The 20,354-nt window shown below is 40.1% G+C and overlaps 1 protein-coding gene across 1 annotated transcript; it reads left to right on the forward strand.

Moving 5' to 3' along the window:
- Window positions 1-5,833: 5,833 nt before the first annotated feature.
- Window positions 5,834-7,800, forward strand: LOC127911282 (clumping factor B-like). Its single transcript, XM_052477447.1, has 5 exons — window positions 5,834-5,846; window positions 6,564-6,593; window positions 6,624-6,833; window positions 7,076-7,239; window positions 7,774-7,800. Exons 1-5 carry the CDS (start codon window positions 5,834-5,836, stop codon window positions 7,798-7,800), a joined length of 444 nt encoding a protein of 147 aa, XP_052333407.1.
- Window positions 7,801-20,354: the final 12,554 nt, after the last annotated feature.

Here is a 20,354-nt window from a genome sequence, read left to right on the forward strand (position 1 = left end):
TCTCTCTGCCTCTCCCTCTCTCTGCCTCTCCCTCTCTCTGCCTCTCTCTCTCTGCCTCTCTCTACTGAGACTGTGGTCTGAGTATAGACCCCACACACAGAGACGACAGACAGACGGACGGACAGTCAGGTGTATGAAAGCTTGAAGCTTGTAGACTTTTAAGCAGAGAACACATACAAAAGACCAGACGACAGTCGGCCAATAAAAGGCTTTAGAAAGACGGGATGCATCTTAAATTGCACCCTATGCCCTATATAGTGCACTTCTTTAGACCAGGGTCCATAGGGAGTAGGGTGCCATTACCCTTAGGGTCCTAGTCAACAGCAGTGTGCACCATGTTATGTTGCTACCATGTTGTTGTCATGTTGTGTTGCTACCATGTTGTGTTGCTACCATGTTGTTGTCATGTTGTGTTGGTACCATGTTGTGTTGCTACCATGTTGTGATGCTACCATGTTGTGTTGCTACCATGTTGTGTTGCTACCATGTTGTTGTCATGTTGTGTTGGTACCATGTTGTGTTGCTACCATGTTGTTGTCATGTTGTGATGCTACCATGTTGTGTTGCTACCATGTTGTGTTGCTACCATGTTGTGTTGCTACCATGTTGTTGTCATGTTGTGTTGGTACCATGTTGTGTTGCTACCATGTTGTTGTCATGTTGTGTTGGTACCATGTTGTATTGCTACCATGTTGTTGTCATGTTGTGTTGGTACCATGTTGTGTTGCTACCATGTTGTTGTCATGTTGTGTTGCTACCATGTTGTTGTCATGTCAAGTTTCTGCCATGTTGTGTTGCTGCCATGTTGTGTTGCTACCATGTGGTTGTCATGTGAAGTTTCTACCATGTTGTGTTGCTACCATGTGGTTGTCATGTTGTGTTGCTACCATGCTGTGTTGCTACCACGTTGTTGTCATGTTGTGTTGCTACCATGTTGTTGTCATGTCAAGTTTCTGCCATGTTGTGTTGCTGCCATGTTGTGTTGCTACCATGTGGTTGTCATGTGAAGTTTCTACCATGTTGTGTTGCTACCATGTGGTTGTCATGTTGTGTTGCTACCATGCTGTGTTGCTACCACGTTGTTGTCATGTTGTGTTGCTACCATGTTGTGTTGCTACCATGCTGTGTTGCTACCACGTTGTTGTCATGTTGTGTTGCTACCATAACATTTGATTTGATGTTGTCGTCATGTTGTGTTTCTATCATGTTGTTTTCATGTTGTGTTGCTAACATGTTGTTGTCATGTCGTGTAGCTACCATGCTGTGTTGCTACCACGTTGTTGTCATGTTGTGTTGCTACCATGTTGTTGTCATGTCGTGTAGCTACCATGCTGTGTTGCTACCACGTTGTTGTCATGTTGTGTTGCTACCATAACATTTGATTTGATGTTATCGTCATGTTGTGTTTCTATCATGTTGTTTTCATGTTGTGTTGCTACCATGTTGTTGTCATGTTGTGTTGCTACCATGTTGTGTTGCTACCATGCTGTGTTGCTACCATGTTGTTGTCATGTTGTGTTGCTACCATGTTGTGTTGCTACCATGCTGTGTTGCTACCACGTTGTTGTCATGTTGTGTTGCTACCATAACATTTGATTTGATGTTATCGTCATGTTGTGTTTCTATCATGTTGTTGTCATGTTGTGTTGCTACCATGCTGTGTTGCTACCACGTTGTTGTCATGTTGTGTTGCTAACATGTTGTTGTCATGTCGTGTTGCTACCATGTTGTGTTGTCATGTGTTGTTGCCTTGCTATGTTGTTGTCTTTAGGTTTTTCTTTATGTATTGTTGTGTCTCTCTTGTTGTGATGTGTGTTTTGTCCTATATTTATAATGTATTTATATTTCATTTTTAATCACAGGCCTCCGTCCCCGCAGGAGGCCTTGGCCTTTTGGTAGGTCGTAATTGTTTAATCCTAGCCCTGCCCCTAGCCCCGCCCCTGCAGGAAGCCTTTTGCATCTTGATAGGCCTTCATTGTAAATAAGAATATGTTCTTAACAGACTTGCCTAGTTATATAAAGGTTAAATTAAATAAACATGGGTGTTTTATAGATTTTTACAATGCAGGCCTATCAAGATGCAAAAGGTTTCCTGCGGGGGCGGGGCTAGGATTAAATTAAATAAACATGGGTGTTTTATAGATGTAGGGAGTTCTATTATATTCTATATTCTATTCTATCATATGCACTTCTGTTTATTTAACCTTTATTTAACTCGGCAAGCCAATGAAGAACAAATTCTTATTTACAATGAAGGCCTATCAAGATGCAAAAGGCTTCCTGCGGGGGCGGGGCTAGGGGTGGGGCTAGGGGCGGGGCTAGGATTACACATGTAAATATATTACCCATCTATTCCCATTACACACAAACACAAGCCCCACCTACTACAAGTAGTTGTAAATCAGGTGACATTTTAGTCATTAACCATCTTATTCAGGACGACTGCCTCCTCTTGTATTTATAATCCCAGGCCCCCGTTGCCGTAAGAGACATTTTGCCTTTTGGTTGTAAACAAGCATTTGACTTACCTAGTTTAAATTAAGGTTAAATAATAAAATATATTAAAAACATATATAGGAAATGGAATACCATTTGGCATGCAGACACCTAACTCCACAACCTCCATTAAATCTATTCAGAGAAGAATCCTCCTCATTCGTCTCAGACTACATCCCATAGTCAGAGACTAAGGACTGATGCTGGAGTAGAGAAGCAGGTACGGGGAGTCAATGTTTAATAAGGAGCAGACATGGAACAAGACAGGAACTGCGTCAGCACACAGGGTAACACAAACGACATACGACAATTTATCCTGAAGCGGGAAACGGAGTTTGGGAACAGACAGATATAACAGACAGATATAAGGGAGGTAATGACACAGATGATTGAGTTCTATAATCGCTGATGCGTGTGACGGTGGAAGACAGGCGTGTGTAATGATGGTGGCAGGAGTGTGTAATGCTGGGGAGTCTGGTGCCTTCCAGCGCCAGGGAGGGAGAGCGGGAGCAGGCGTGACAGTACCCCCCCCTCTTGAGGCGCCACCCGACATCCCAACTGGGCGAGCCTAACGGGCCGGTTGAGGCCTGGGCACTGGCACAGCCAGTAGGGGTGTAAAAGCCTGACGAACCTGCAGAGGCGTGGGAGCTTGGCGAACCGGCTGAGGATTGACAGCCTGATGATCCCGCTGGAACATGGGAGCCTAGTGGGCCGGCTGAAGCGTAAAACCCTGGCGATCCGGCTGAGGACTTGACGTGGGATGGGCACCTGCCGAGCGAACCCGGGACAAGAGAACCTTTCGAGCCAGCTAGGGTGTGGAAGCCCGACGAGCTGGCTTAGGCAGCTAGGGTGTGGAAGCCCGACGAGCTGGCTTGTGTTGGCACCATGGTGTGAAGCCCTAACATGAGCTGGCTTAGGCAGCCATGGTGTTGCGAGCTGGCTTGTCAGCTTGTGTGTGGAAGCCCGACATGTTGTTGTCACTGGCTTAGGTCAGCTGTGGTGTTGTTGCCATGACGAGCTGGCTTAGGCAGCTAGGGTGTGGAAGCCCGACGAGCTGGCTTAGGCAGCTAGGGTGTGGAAGCCCGACGAGCTGGCTTAGGCAGCTAGGGTGTGGAAGCCTTGCGAGCTGGCTTTAGGTGTGGAAGCCCGACGTAGCTGGCTCTTGCAGTGATGTGTGGAAGCCCGACGATTTATAAGGCATTTATATTTCATTTTTAACATCAGGCTCACCACCAATCGGAAAGCCAGCACTCCCTGATGCTTCGTTGGATGGCTTCTGTAAGGACAAACGCTGGAGAAGAGAAGCAGGTCCAGAGAGTCAACATTTAATCAGGAACAGACATGGAAAAAGACAGGAACAGACATGGAAAAAGACAGGAACAGACATGGAAAAAGACAGGAACAGACATGGAAAAAGACAGGAACAGACATGGAAAAAGACAGGAACAGACATGGAAAAAGACAGGAACAGACATGGAAAAAGACAGGAACTGACATGGAAAAAGACAGGAACAGACATGGAAAAAGACAGGAACAGACATGGAAAAAGACAGGAACAGACATGGAAAAAGACAGGAACAGACATTTATAAAAGACAGGAACAGACATGGAAAAAGACAGGAACAGACATGGAAAAATAAGCACAGTTTAACAGACATTTAAAAAGACAGGAACAGACATGAAAAGACAGGAACACTTATTTAAAAAGACAGGAACAGACATGGAAAAAGACAGGAACAGACATGGAAAAGACAGGAACAGGGTGGAAAAGACAGGAACAGACATGGAAAAAGACTAGGAACAGACATGGAAAAATTACAGGAACAGACATTACAAAAGACAGGAACAGACATGGAAAAAGACAGGAACAGACATGGAAAAAGACAGGAACAGACATGGAAAAAGACTGAACACACATGGAAAAAGACAGGAACAGACATGGTAAAAAAGACAGGAACTGACATGGAAAAAGACAGGAACAGACGTGGAAAAAGACAGGAACACACATGGAAAAAGACAGGAACAGACATGGAAAAAGACAGGAACTGACATGGAAAAAGACAGGAACAGACGTGGAAAAAGACAGGAACAGACATGGAAAAAGACAGGAACAGACATGGAAAAAGACAGGAACAGACATGGAAAAAGACAGGAACAGACATGGAAAAAGACAGGAACAGACATGGAAAAAGACAGGAACAGACATGGAAAAAGACAGGAACAGACATGGAAAAAGACAGGAACAGACATGGAAAAAGACAGGAACAGACATGGAAAAAGACAGGAACAGACATGGAAAAAGACAGGAACAGACATGGAAAAAGACAGGAACAGACATGGAAAAAGACAGGAACTGACATGGAAAAAGACAGGAACAGACATGGAAAAAGACAGGAACAGACATGGAAAAAGACAGGAACAGACATGGAAAAAGACAGGAACAGACATGGAAAAAGACAGGAACAGCATCAGCACACTGGTAACGAAATACGACAATTAATCCTGAATCAGGGAACAGAACTTAGGATCAGGGAAGGTAATGACACAGATGACTGAGTCCAGGTGAGTCCAATAATTGTAATATATATATGGAAAAAGACAGGAACAGCATCAGCACACTGGTAACGAAATACGACAATTAATCCTGAATCAGGGAACAGAATTTAGGATCAGGGAAGATGACTGAGTCCAGGTGAGTCCAATAATTGACATATATGGAAAAGACAGGAACAGCATCAGCCACTGGTAAGCGTAAAATACGATCAATTAATCCTGAATGGGATGGGAACAGAATTTAGGATCAGGGAAGATGACTGAGTCCAGGTGAGTCCAATAATTGTAATATATATATATGGAAAAAGACAGGAACAGCATCAGCACACTGGTAACGAAATACGACAATTAATCCTGAATCAGGGAACAGAATTTAGGATCAGGGAAGATGACTGAGTCCAGGTGAGTCCAATAATTGTAATATATATATATGGAAAAAGACAGGAACAGCATCAGCACACTGGTAACGAAATACGACAATTAATCCTGAATCAGGGAACAGAATTTAGGATCAGGGAAGATGACTGAGTCCAGGTGAGTCCAATAATTGTAATATATATATATGGAAAAAGACAGGAACAGCATCAGCACACTGGTAACGAAATACGACAATTAATCCTGAATCAGGGAACAGAATTTAGGATCAGGGAAGATGACTGAGTCCAGGTGAGTCCAATAATTGTAATCACCATATATATGGAAAAAGACAGGAACAGCATCAGCACACTGGTAACGAAATGGCAATTAATCCTGAATCAGGGAACAGAATTTAGGATCAGGGAAGATGACAGGTCCAGGTGAGTCCAATAATTAATCAGGAACAGACATGGAAAAAGACAGGAACAGCATCAGCACACTGGAACAGACATGGAAATTAATCCTGAATCAGACATGGAACAGAATTTAGGATCAGGGAAGATGACTGAGTCCAGGTGAGTCCAATAATTGTAATATATATATATGGAAAAAGACAGGAACAGCATCAGCACACTGGTAACGAAATACGACAATTAATCCTGAATCAGGGAACAGAATTTAGGATCAGGGAAGATGACTGAGTCCAGGTGAGTCCAATAATTGTAATATAATATATATATATGTTGTGATTTTACATCTATTGTGATTCTATATATACAGTGGCAAGAAAAAGTATGTGAACCCTTTGGAATTACCTACATTTCTGCATAAATTTGTCATAATATTTTATCTGCTGTTCATCTAAGTCACAACAATAGACCAACACAGTCTCCTTAAACTTATAACACACAAACAATGATATGTTTTCATGTCTTTGTTGAACCCACTGTGTAAATGTTCACAGTGCAGGGTGGCAAAAGTATGTGAACTCTTGCAGCAATAATCTCAACCAAACATTTTCTGTAGTTGCGGATCAGACCTGTACAACAGTCAGGAGAAATTTTTGGACCATTCCTCTATACAAAACTGTTTCAGGTCATTAATATTCTTGGGATGTCTGGTGTGAGTTCATGCCACAGTATCTCAATCGGGTTGAGGTCAGGACTCTGACTGGGCCACTCCAGAAGGTCAGGACTCTGAATGGGCCACTCCAGAAGGTCAGGACTCTGACTGGGCCACTCCAGAAGGTCAGGACTCTGACTGGGCCACTCCAGAAGGTCAGGACTCTGACTGGGCCACTCCAGAAGGTCAGGACTCTGACTGGGCCACTCCAGAAGGTCAGGACTCTGACTGGGCCACTCCAGAAGGTCAGGACTCTGACTGGGCCACTCCAGAAGGTCAGGACTCTGACTGGGCCACTCCAGAAGGTCAGGACTCTGACTGGGCCACTCAGGTTGAGGTCAGGACTCTGACTGGGCCACTCCAGAAGGTCAGGACTCTGACTGGGCCACTCCAGAAGGTCAGGACTCTGGCTGGGCCACTCCAGAAGGTCAGGACTTTGACTGGGCCACTCCAGAAGGTCAGGACTCTGGCTGGGCCACTCCAGAAGGTCAGGACTCTGACTGGGCCACTCCAGAAGGTCAGCACTCTGGCTGGGCCACTCCAGAAGGTCAGGACTCTGACTGGGCCACTCCAGAAGGTCAGGACTCTGACTGGGCCACTCCAGAAGGTCAGGACTCTGACTGGGCCACTCCAGAAGGTCAGGACTCTGACTGGGCCACTCCAGTAGGTCAGGACTCTGACTGGGCCACTCCAGAAGGAGTATTTTCTTCTGTTGAACCCCTTCTGTTGTTGATTTACTTCTGTGTTTTGGGGTCATTGTCCTGCTGCATCACTCAACTTCTGTTGAGCTTCAATTGGTGGACAGATAGCCTTACTTTCTCCTGCAAAATGTCTTGATAAACTTGTGAATTCATTTTTCCATCGATGATAGCAAGCTGTCCAGGCCCTGAGGCAGCAAAGCAGACCCAAACCATGAGGCACTGTGCCTTTTTTATCCACACATAGTGTTGTGTGTTCCTTCCAAACAACTAATTTTTAGTGTCATCTGTCCACAGAATATTTGGCCAGTAGCTCTGTGGAACATCCAGGAGCTTTTTTGCAAACCTCAGATGTACAGTAATGTATTTCTTTGGACAGCAGTTGCTTCTTCCGTGGTGTCCTCCCATGAACACCATTCTTCTTTATGTTACGTGTGGTAGACTCGTCAACTGAGATAATAGCATGTTCCAGAGATTTCTCTAGGTCTAGCTGACACTCTAGGATTCTTCTTAACCTCATTGAGCATTATGCTCTGTGCTCTTGCAGTCATCTTTGCAGGATGGCCACTCATAGGGAGGGTAGCAACAGTGCTGAATTTTTTTGTCTTACCGTGAACTGATGAACATCACGGCTTTTAGAGATATTTTTGTAACACTTTTCTTAATCTTGGGTCTTCTGAGATCTCTTAGGTTCGAGGCATGGTAGTTTGAGCACAATGTGTTTATCTACGGATGTGACATAGACGAAGATAAGATCAAATTACCAATTTATGCAGAAATTCAAAAATGTAATTCCAAAGGTTCACATAGGTTTTCTTGCTGCCGTATATTGTATATATACTGAGATTTTATTGAGATTTGATGCTCCAAACATATTGCTCACTATACTGTATGTCTGCAGCAGAGAGCGCATGAGAGAACAAGTATACATCAGTCATGAAAATAAAAGTTCTGGAAAAGATGGGGAACAAAGTATAGAAGAAGAAACACCAGCGTTTTGGTGCAGCCGACTAGCACCACGAAATGGAAACCTTTTTAACCTCTTGAAGCTAGGGGGCCCTATTTTTATGTTTGGAAAAAATAACATTCCCAAAGTAAACGGCCTATTTCTCAGGACCAGATGCTAGAATATGCATATCATTGACAGATTAGGATAGACAACACGCTAAAGTTTCCAAAACTGTCAAAATATTGTCTGTGAGTATAACAGAACTGATTTAGCAGGCGAAACCCTGAGGAAAATCTAACCAGGAAGTGGCTTCTATTTTGAAAACTCCATGTTCTATAGTCTCCCATTGCTCCATTTAAAGGGATATCAAACAGATTCCCTTTCCTATCGCTTCCTCAAGGTGTCAACAGACATAGTTTCAGGCTTTTATTTTGAAAAAGGAGCCTTCATAATCTTTATGGAACAAAAGGAACATTTCTTGTGTAACTGGGAGTCTCGTGAGTGAAAACACCCGAAGATCATCAAAGGTAATCGATTAATTTGATTGCTTTTCTGATTTTCGTGACCAAGCTACCTGATGCTAAGTGTACTTAATGTTTTGTCATGCAATCGATAAACAAACGATTGCTTTCGCTGTAAAGCATATTTTCAAAATCTGAGACGACAGGTGGATTAACAAAAGGCTAAACTGTGTTTTGCAATATTGCACTTGTGATTTCATGAAGTAAAGTGCAGACCTCTGGATCTCGGTAAAGACGGAATGCGGCCTGCGGAGCAACATGAGTTTGACACCCTTGAACTAGATGTGCAATAGAGCAGGAAAGCTCAAGGAACGGTCGTTGTACGTTAGGAACGGCCATAGTACGTTAGGAACGGTCATGATATGTTAGGTAAGGGACACCACCATGAAATGGACAAAATTAATGACAACTTATTGGTATTGGGCGAACCATATTCACAATCGGAAATACCACTCAAATAGACAGCAGTTCATAATAACCATATTGCAACCTGAACATTACAAATGCCAAGTGTACAAAACCAAAAATCTCATAGGGTGTGAGCGCGTATGGGAAATGGTCACAAAGTCATGTACCAAGGGTGACATTTTCTAAAACTTTTGGTCAGTTATACATATGTAGTAACCGTATGGACATACATTTGTCTTATTTTATTGAGTTTGTCCATAAGGCCTATGTTTTGTCCATTTGCCATATATGATCATAGGAAGTTGGTTTCCGAACCCAAAAGTCAGTGAACCATGTGACATTTCCAAATGACATTTATACTGACCAACTTATATATATCATTATGTTAAGGCCTGAATCTACCTAGAATGTATATTTGTCATGTTTGATCATAGGAAGTCATAGGAAGTAAGAATTTCTCATTGATGTTCATACAACATGTTCATTTCGTAATGGGAAGTCCTTATGGATAGACATTGGCAATGGACACTGCCAACTTGCAAAGAGCATGTTCACATTTAAAATATAGCATATGTGTAATGGACACTGTCCAATCGCTCGTTGGTGTTGATTTCAGCCTGTCCATTTGGTGATGTTAAATCCCTCATTAGCTACATTGGATATTGCTCTAATATACTGCAGAAATGCCCAATTGACTGGCTCGTTGAACGGGATGGCCTTGCAGTGATAGTGGTTCCTCTTCATCGCTTGTTGGTGATGTTAAATCTCTCATTAAATACATTGGAAAAGTACACTGTCCATTGGCAATATAAAATGTACAATATAAAATGTATTATACTGCCATCAAGTCAGCCATCAGTCAGTAAGTTGTCTGACACCAAATTTACACCAAACTTATACATACTGACAAAAAACTCACTTTGTCCAACTTTTAGAAGCCAACTATCACATATTTCAGAGCCGGCCCACAATTCATAGCGCCTTCTGTTAAAACCATAAAAAACCTTAACCTGTTAGTCCTATAGGGGCAGTATTTCATTTTTGGATAAAAAGACGTGCCCGTTTTAAGTGCAATATTTTGTTACGAAAAGATGCTCGACTATGCTTGGAATTGATAGTTTTGGAAAGAAGACACTCTGACGTTTCCAGAACTGCAAAGATGTTCACTGTGAGTGCCCTAGAACAAATGCTACAGGCAAAACCAAGATGTTTGAGTGACCAGGAAATTAACAGGATTTCTGAGGCACGTTTTCATGATCTCCTTATATGGCTGTGAATGGACAGGAATGAACGGACACTTTCTCTTGTTTCCCCAAGGTGTCTGCAGCATTGTGACGTATTTGTAGGCATATCATTGGAAGATTGACCATAAGAGACTACAATTACCAAGTGTCCCGCATGGTGTCTGCGTGGAAATTGGTGCGCAAAAGTCAGCTACCAGTATTTTTCCATCCGAATCAGAGAAGAATGCAGGCTTCCAGGACTGGCATTTCAATGAAGAGATATATGACAAAACACCTTGAGGATTGATTCAAACAACGTTTTCCATGTTTCAGTCGATATTATGGAGTTAATTCGGAAAAAAGTTTGACGTTTAGGTGACTGAATTTTCGGTTAGTTTAGGTAGCCAAATGCATAGTAACAAACGGAACGTTGTGTCCTACACAAGCATCTTTCAGGAAAAACTGGACATCTGCTATGTAACTGAGAGTCTCCTCATTGAAACATCTGAAGTTCTTCAAAGGTAAATTATTTTATTTGATCCCTTTGCTGGTTTTTGTGAATATGTTGCTAAATGCTAACGCTAAATGCTACGCTAGCTATCACCACTCTTACACAAATTATTGATTTTCTCTGGTTCTAAAGCATATTTTGAAAATCTGAGACGACAGGATTGTTAAGAAAAGGATAAGCTTGAGAGCAGGCATATTTATTTCATTTCATTTGCGATTTTTAGAAATCGCTAACGTTGCGTTATGGTAATGAGCTTGAGGCTGTAGTAACGCGACCGCATGCGGGGTGGGGCGGACTATGAGGTTTTAAAACACATAGTTACGTTCTAGCTGTTCTAGCTGTGGGTCCAGTTCTGACATTATGTGTAGGCCAAGCTGAGGCTACACCGTAGCTAATCCTGAGTTGGTGATGTTAAGCAGTGACCTAATCATTAAATTTTTCGGGGCGTTAAATGGATCACTGTCCATGGGCTGAGGCAATACATAAATTTGTCACAATATAAAAATGAGTTGAAGTATTTGCAAATGGACCAGGCTGAGAACCTTCTAGAGCCATATAACTACAGAAAATCACTGAAATCACGTAGAGCTCCGAAACCTGCCTTAACCTGTTGACTGTAGGGGGCAGTATTTTGATGTTTGGATGAAAAACGTACCCAAATCAACCTGCCTATTTCTCAGAATCTAGAATATGCATATAATTGTCAGAGCAGGATAGAAAACACTCTAAAGTTTCCAAAACTGTCACAATATTTTCTGTGAGTATAACAGAACTGATATTGCAGATGAAAACCTGAGGAAAATCCAACCCAGAAGTTGTTCCATTGCCTGCCTTTGCTCCATTTAAAGGGATATCAACCTGATTCCTTTTCCTATGGCTTCCCCATGGTGTGACCAGTCTTTAGACATAGTTTTAGACTTTAGTTTTAGACTTTTATTTTGAAAAATGAGCGATAAAGACCACATCGCATCATTGTATGGCTGGGTGCCAGCAGCGTTTTGCATGCACAATAGCTTGGAGCAGACATTTTCTCTCTCTCTCTCTCCTATTGAAGAAGCTACAGTCCTGGTTTAAATATCATCGATTATTTACTGTAAAAACAACGTGAGACTTGATTATAAAAAACGTTTGACATTGTTTCTACCGAACTTTACGGATACTATTTGGAATTTTCTTTCTTAAATAAATGCTTGGTATGCTTTCGCCGAAAAGCTTTTTTGAAATCTGACACGCCAGGTGGATGAACAACAAGCTACGCTATGTTTTGCTATATTGCACTTGTGATTTCATGAAAATTAAATATATTTTAGTGATTTAATTTGAATTTGGCGCTCTGCAATTCAGTGGATGTTGACGAAAATTATCACGCTAAGAAGTTAACGGATTCGTCTTAACACGCCGCAACTGATCTGTTAACTTTTTTTGGGGAAAAAACACCACATTTGTTTACAAATAGAGTTTTTTACGATTTCTCGTAAATTATGATAGATAAATGGCTCGTTCTATTTTTCCTTGTACTTTGACGTGAAGCAATGTATCACCGATTTTGACCTTTAATCCCAGAAAATATGCATTAACTCAAAGAGCGATGAGGCAACGTCACCATCTTGTTTCTGGCCTAAAAGTACATTTGGCCAAACTTGTGCTCAACGAGTTTTGTCTTCGGGGTATTTTCCGTTTACAAGAAACAGCCATGTCCATTTGGTGATGTTTTGTCCATTTGCAATATACAGCCAGTCGCTATCCGGTTTGCAGAAAAACTGTCAAAATATTTTCTGTGAAAGTATAACAGAACTTTATTTGATGATTGAAGATGAAAACCTGAGGAAAATCCAACCCAGAAGTTTTCCATTGCCTGATCAATCATACGGGAAATGCCACTCCATTTAAAGGGATATAATATGTTAGGAACCCATAATATGTTGAACAGTCATAATATGTTAGGAATGTTTTCATGATATGTTGAACGGTCATAATATGTTAGGAATGGTCATGATATGTTAGGAATGGTCATGATATGTTAGGAACGGTCATGATATGTTGAATGCATGATAGTTGGACGGTCATGACATTTAGGAATGGTCATGATGTGTCTCTCTCTATTGATAGAAGCTACAGTCCTGATATGTTAAATATGATATGTTCGAATGGTCATATACTGTAAAAACATATGTGAGAATGGTGATGATATAAAAAACGTTTGATATGTTAGGAATGGTCATGATATGTTAGGAACGGTCATGATATGTTAGGAATGGTCATGATGTGTTAGGAATGGTCATGATATGTTAGGAACGGTCATGATATGTTAGGAAAGTCATAATATGTTAGGAACGGTCATAATATGTTAGGAACGGTCATGATATGTTAGGAATGGTCATGATATGTTAGGTGGTCATGATATGTTAGGAACGGTCATGATATGTTAGGAACGTCATGATATGTTAGGAATGGTCATGATGTGTTAGGAATGGTCATGATATGTTAGGAAGAAATATGTTAGGAACGGTCATAATTTTAGGAATGGTCATGATATGTTAGGAATGGTCATGATATTTGGCGGTCATGATATGTCAGGTGGATGTTGAACGGTCATGATATGTTAGGAATGGTCATGATGTGTTAGGAATGGTCATGATATGTTAGGAACGGTCATGATATGTTAAACGGTTTTTGATATGTTAGGAATGGTCATGATATGTTAATGGTCATGATTGTTAGGAATGGTCATGATAAAACGGTCATGATATGTTAGGAACGAGTTTTGATATGTTAGGAATGGTCATGATATGTTAAATGGTCTGATATGTTAGGAACGGTTTTTGATATGTTGTAATGGTCATGATATGTTAGGAATGGTCATGATATGTTAGGAATGGTCATGATGTGTTAAACGGTCATGATGTGTTAGGAATGGTCATGATGTGTTAGGAACGTTCATGATATGTTAGATAGAACGGTCATGATATGTTAGGAACGGTCATGATATGTTAGGAATTTCATGATATGTTAGGAATGGTCATGATATGTTAGGAACGGTTTTTGATATGTTAGGAATGGTTTATGTAGGAATGGTCATGATTTTCCGTTGATACAAGAAACATCATGATGTCGGTCATGATGTTTAGGAATGGTCATGATATGTTGTCATGATTTGTTAGGAATGGTCATGAGTTTTAGGAATGGTCATGATGTGTTAGGAACGGTCAGATAAAAGGTCATGATATGTTAGGAATGGTCATGATTGTTAGGAACGGTCATGAAACCAAATGGTCATGATGTGTTAGGAATGGTCATGATATGTTAGGAACGGTCATAATATGTTAGGAATGGTCATGATATGTTAGGAATGGTCATGATATGTTAGGAACGGTCATGATATGTTAGGAATGGTCATGATATGTTAGGAACGGTCATGATATGTTAGGAATGGTCATGATGTGTTAGGAATGGTCATGATATGTTAGGAACGGTCATGATATGTTAGGAATGGTCATGATATGTTAGGAATGGTCATAATATGTTAGGAATGGTCATGATATGTTAGGAATGGTCATGATATGTTAGGAACGGTCATGATATGTTAGGAATGGTCATGATATGTTAGGAACGGTCATGATATGTTAGGAATGGTCATGATGTGTTAGGAATGGTCATGATATGTTAGGAACGGTCATGATATGTTAGGAACGGTCATAATATGTTAGGAACGGTCATAATATGTTAGGAACGGTCATGATATGTTAGGAATGGTCATGATATGTTAGGAACGGTCATGATATGTTAGGAACGGTCATGATATGTTAGGAACGGTCATGATATGTTAGGAATGGTCATGATGTGTTAGGAATGGTCATGATATGTTAGGAACGGTCATAATATGTTAGGAACGGTCATAATGTGTTAGGAATGGTCATGATATGTTAGGAATGGTCATGATATGTTAGGAACGGTCATGATATGTTAGGAATGGTCATGATATGTTAGGAACGGTCATGATATGTTAGGAATGGTCATGATGTGTTAGGAATGGTCATGATATGTTAGGAACGGTCATGATATGTTAGGAACGGTTTTTGATATGTTAGGAATGGTCATGATATGTTAGGAATGGTCATGATGTGTTAGGAATGGTCATGATATGTTAGGAACGGTCATGATATGTTAGGAACGGTTTTTGATATGTTAGGAATGGTCATGATATGTTAGGAATGGTCATGATATGTTAGGAACGGTTTTTGATATGTTAGGAATGGTCATGATATGTTAGGAATGGTCATGATATGTTAGGAATGGTCATGATGTGTTAGGAACGGTCATGATGTGTTAGGAATGGTCATGATATGTTAGGAACGGTCATGATGTGTTAGGAATGGTCATGATGTGTTAGGAACGTTCATGATATGTTAGGAACGGTCATGATATGTTAGGAACGGTCATGATATGTTAGGAATGGTCATGATATGTTAGGAATGGTCATGATATGTTAGGAACGGTTTTTGATATGTTAGGAATGGTCATGATATGTTAGGAATGGTCATGATGTGTTAGGAACGGTCATGATATGTTAGGAACGGTCATGATGTGTTAGGAACGGTCATGATGTGTTAGGAATGGTCATGATATGTTAGGAACGGTCATGATTTGTTAGGAATGGTCATGATGTTTTAGGAATGGTCATGATGTGTTAGGAACGGTCATGATATGTTAGGAACGGTCATGATATGTTAGGAATGGTCATGATGTGTTAGGAACGGTCATGATGTGTTAGGAATGGTCATGATGTGTTAGGAATGGTCATGATATGTTAGGAATGGCCATGATATGTTAGGAATGGTCATGATGTGTTAGGAATGGTCATGATATGTTAGGAATGGTCATGATATGTTAGGAATGGTCATGATATGTTAGGAACGGTCATGATATGTTAGGAACGGTTTTTGATATGTTAGGAATGGTCATGATATGTTAGGAATGGTCATGATATGTTAGGAACGGTTTTTGATATGTTAGGAATGGTCATGATATGTTAGGAATGGTTTTTGATATGTTAGGAATGGTCATGATATGTTAGGAATGGTCATGATATGTTAGGAATGGTCATGATGTGTTAGGAACGGTCATGATGTGTTAGGAATGGTCATGATATGTTAGGAATGGTCATGATGTTTTAGGAATGGTCATGATGTGTTAGGAACGGTCATGATATGTTAGGAACGGTCATGATATGTTAGGAATGGTCATGATATGTTAGGAATGGTCATGATATGTTAGGAACGGTTTTTGATATGTTAGGAATGGTCATGATATGTTAGGAATGGTCATGATGTGTTAGGAACGGTCATGATGTGTTAGGAACGGTCATGATGTGTTAAGAACGGTCATGATGTGTTAGGAACGGTCATGATGTGTTAGGAACGGTCATGATGTGTTAGGAATGGTCATGATATGTTAGGAACGGTCATGATGTGTTAGGAATGGTCATGATATGTTAGGAACGGTCATGATGTGTTAGGAATGGTCATGATGTTTTAGGAATGGTCATGATGTGTTAGGAACGGTCATGATATGTTAGGAACGGTCATGATATGTTAGGAACGGTCAAGATGTGTTAGGAATGGTCATGATGTGTTAGGAACGGTCATGATGTGTTAGGAATGGTCATGATGTGTTAGGAATGGTCATGATGTTTTAGGAATGGTCATGATATGTTAGGAACGGTTTTTGATATGTTAGGAATGGTCATGATATGTTAGGAATGGTCATGATGTGTTAGGAACGGTCATGATATGTTAGGAACGGTCATGATGTGTTAGGAACGGTCATGATGTGTTAGGAATGGTCATGATATGTTAGGAACGGTCATGATGTGTTAGGAATGGTCATGATGTTTTAGGAACGGTCATGATATGTTAGGAACGGTTTTTGATATGTTAGGAATGGTCATGATATGTTAGGAATGGTCATGATGTGTTAGGAACGGTCATGATATGTTAGGAACGGTCATGATGTGTTAGGAATGGTCATGATATGTTAGGAACGGTCATGATATGTTAGGAACGGTCATGATATGTTAGGAATGGTCATGATATGTTAGGAATGGTCATGATATGTTAGGAACGGTTTTTGATATGTTAGGAATGGTCATGATATGTTAGGAATGGTCATGATGTGTTAGGAACGGTCATGATATGTTAGGAACGGTCATGATGTGTTAGGAACGGTCATGATGTGTTAGGAATGGTCATGATGTTTTAGGAACGGTCATGATATGTTAGGAACGGTTTTTGATATGTTAGGAATGGTCATGATATGTTAGGAATGGTCATGATGTGTTAGGAACGGTCATGATATGTTAGGAATGGTCATGATATGTTAGGAACGGTCATGATGTGTTAGGAATGGTCATGATGTTTTAGGAATGGTCATGATGTGTTAGGAACGGTCATGATATGTTAGGAATGGTCATGATATGTTAGGAATGGTCATGATGTGTTAGGAACGGTCATGATGTGTTAGGAATGGTCATGATGTGTTAGGAATGGTCATGATATGTTAGGAATGGTCATGATATGTTAGGAATGGCCATGATATGTTAGGAATGGTCATGATGTGTTAGGAATGGTCATGATATGTTAGGAATGGTCATGATATGTTAGGAATGGTCATGATATGTTAGGAACGGTCATGATATGTTAGGAACGGTTTTTGATATGTTAGGAATGGTCATGATATGTTAGGAATGGTCATGATATGTAAGGGAATACCCCCCTGTATTGGACAAAAATGAATGGCATGTCATTGGCATCGGACAAACCATATACACATTGGCCAATACCACCCAATTCGGCGTTGATTCATGCAAAGTGTATTGCAAATGCCATATGGTAATTGCCAGTTGTAACACTTTAAAAATTCAACAGGGGGCAAATGCGCTCCACCGGGGTTTTTCATATTGGAGATGTAACCCAAATTAATGTCCAAAAGTAAAATTTTGAAAAAATGAAATTTTTTCAAAACTTATCACCCCTTAAAAAGTGCTTTCTGGACCGTTTTCGAAATTCTTTCGATTTTTTGTCAATTACACATGTGTAAGAACTGTATGAATATACTTTTGTCCAATTTTATTATCATAATTTTTTAATTTTTTTTATATGCGCATAAGGAATATGTTTTGTCCAATTCCAATATGATTTCATAGGAAGTCAAAGTCAAAAGTCAAAAATGTCAAAATTTTGTAAAAACTTCACACACCCATAAAAAGTGCTTTCTGGACCGTTTTCGAAATTCTTTCGATTTTTTGTCAATTACACATGTGTAAGAACTGTATGAATATACTTTTGTCCAATTTTATTATCATAATTATTATTTTTTTTTTTTACATGCGCATAAGGAATATGTTTTGTCCAATTCCAATATGATTTCATAGGAAGTCAAAAGTCAAAAGTCAAAAATGTCAAAATTTTGTAAAAAACTTCACACACCCTTAAAAAAGTGCTTTCTGGACCGTTTTTTGAAATTCTTTCTATTTTTTTGTCAATTACACATGTGTAAGAACTGTATGAATATACTTTTGTCCAATTTTATTATCATATTTTTTTATATATTTTTTTAAATTGTGCATAAGGATTTTTTTTGTGGGCCAAATGACGTAAGAAATTTGACATGCTCAAAAATCCTGCAGAAATGCAAAATTGACTGGTGTGATGAACACAGGATGGCCGAGCAGTGATAGTTGTACATTTCCATCACTCGTTGTGTTGATTTCATCATCTCCGTTAGGTGATGTTGTTTCACTATAGAATCATATTGTAAGTGCACGTGCATTTGCAATATGTTTCAATGTGCATTTACCATATGAAATTTGACCTTGCTCAAAAATGCAAAATTGACTGGTCTGATGAACACAGGATGGCCGAGCAGTGAGAGTTGTACCTTTCCATCACTCGTTGTGTTGATTTCATCATGTCCATTTGTTTATGTTTTCTCACTTTTGCAAAGTCACTGTGCATTTGCAATATGGTTCAATGGGCAGGTACCATCACGAATTTGTCATGCTATAAAATCCTGCAGGAATGTGAAATTGACTGGCCTGATGAACACAGGATGGCCTGGCAGTGATAGTTGTTCCTTTCCATCACTCGTTGTGTTGATTTCATCATGTCCATTAGGTGATGTTTTTCACTATAGAATCATATTGCAAATGCACGTGCATTGTTGTGCAACTGGTAACCCAAAAATAAAAATATGGTTGTAAATGCATTTACCGGGACGCCTATTGTCCATGCCCGCTATGGGAGTACCCTACTACGGCCCTCTATCTATGGAGTCCGTCCTGAGTGCTTTATGGACTGTTTAAAATATTCTGATGGATACGCATGTTGTGCAACTGGTGATTGAAAATAGGCACCTGGTAACCCCCAAAAAATATGCTTGTAAATGCATTTACCGGTCATTCTGATATTAATGCTCGCTATGGGAACACAGGATGGCCGGGCAGTGATAGTTGTACATTTCCATCACTCGTTGTGTTGATTTCATCATGTCCATTAGGTGATGTTTTTACACTATAGAATCATATTGCAAGTGCGCGCGCATTTGCAATATGTTTCAATGTGCATTTACCATATGAAATTTGACATGCTCAAAAATGCAAAATTGACTGGTCTGATGGACACAGGATGGCCGAGCAGTGATAGTTGTACATTTCCATCAATCGTTGTGTTGATTTCATCATGTCCATTAGGTGATGTTTTTTCACTATAGAATCATATTGCAAATGCACGTGCATTGTTGTGCAACTGGTAACCCAAAAATAAAAATATGCTTGTAAATGCATTTACCGGTCATTCTGATATTAATGCTCGCTATGGGAACACAGGATGGCCGGGCAGTGATAGTTGTACATTTCCATCACTCGTTGTGTTGATTTCATCATGTCCATTAGGTGATGTTTTTACACTATAGAATCATATTGCAAGTGCGCGCATTTGCAATATGTTTCAATGTGCATTTACCATATGAAATTTGACATGCTCAAAAATGCAAAATTGACTGGTCTGATGGACACAGGATGGCCGAGCAGTGATAGTTGTACATTTCCATCACTCGTTGTGTTGATTTCATCATGTCCATTAGGTGATGTTTTTTCACTATAGAATCATATTGCAAATGCACGTGCATTGTTGTGCAACTGGTAACCCAAAAATAAAAATATGCTTGTAAATGCATTTACCGGTCATTCTGATATTAATGCTCGCTATGGGAACACAGGATGGCCGGGCAGTGATAGTTGTACATTTCCATCACTCGTTGTGTTGATTTCATCATGTCCATTAGGTGATGTTTTTACACTATAGAATCATATTGCAAGTGCGCGCATTTGCAATATGTTTCAATGTGCATTTACCATATGAAATTTGACATGCTCAAAAATGCAAAATTGACTGGTCTGATGGACACAGGATGGCCGAGCAGTGATAGTTGTACATTTCCATCACTCGTTGTGTTGATTTC

Source organism: Oncorhynchus keta, chromosome 24 (assembly GCF_023373465.1).
Source record: "Oncorhynchus keta strain PuntledgeMale-10-30-2019 chromosome 24, Oket_V2, whole genome shotgun sequence".
Taxonomy (NCBI): domain Eukaryota; kingdom Metazoa; phylum Chordata; class Actinopteri; order Salmoniformes; family Salmonidae; genus Oncorhynchus; species Oncorhynchus keta.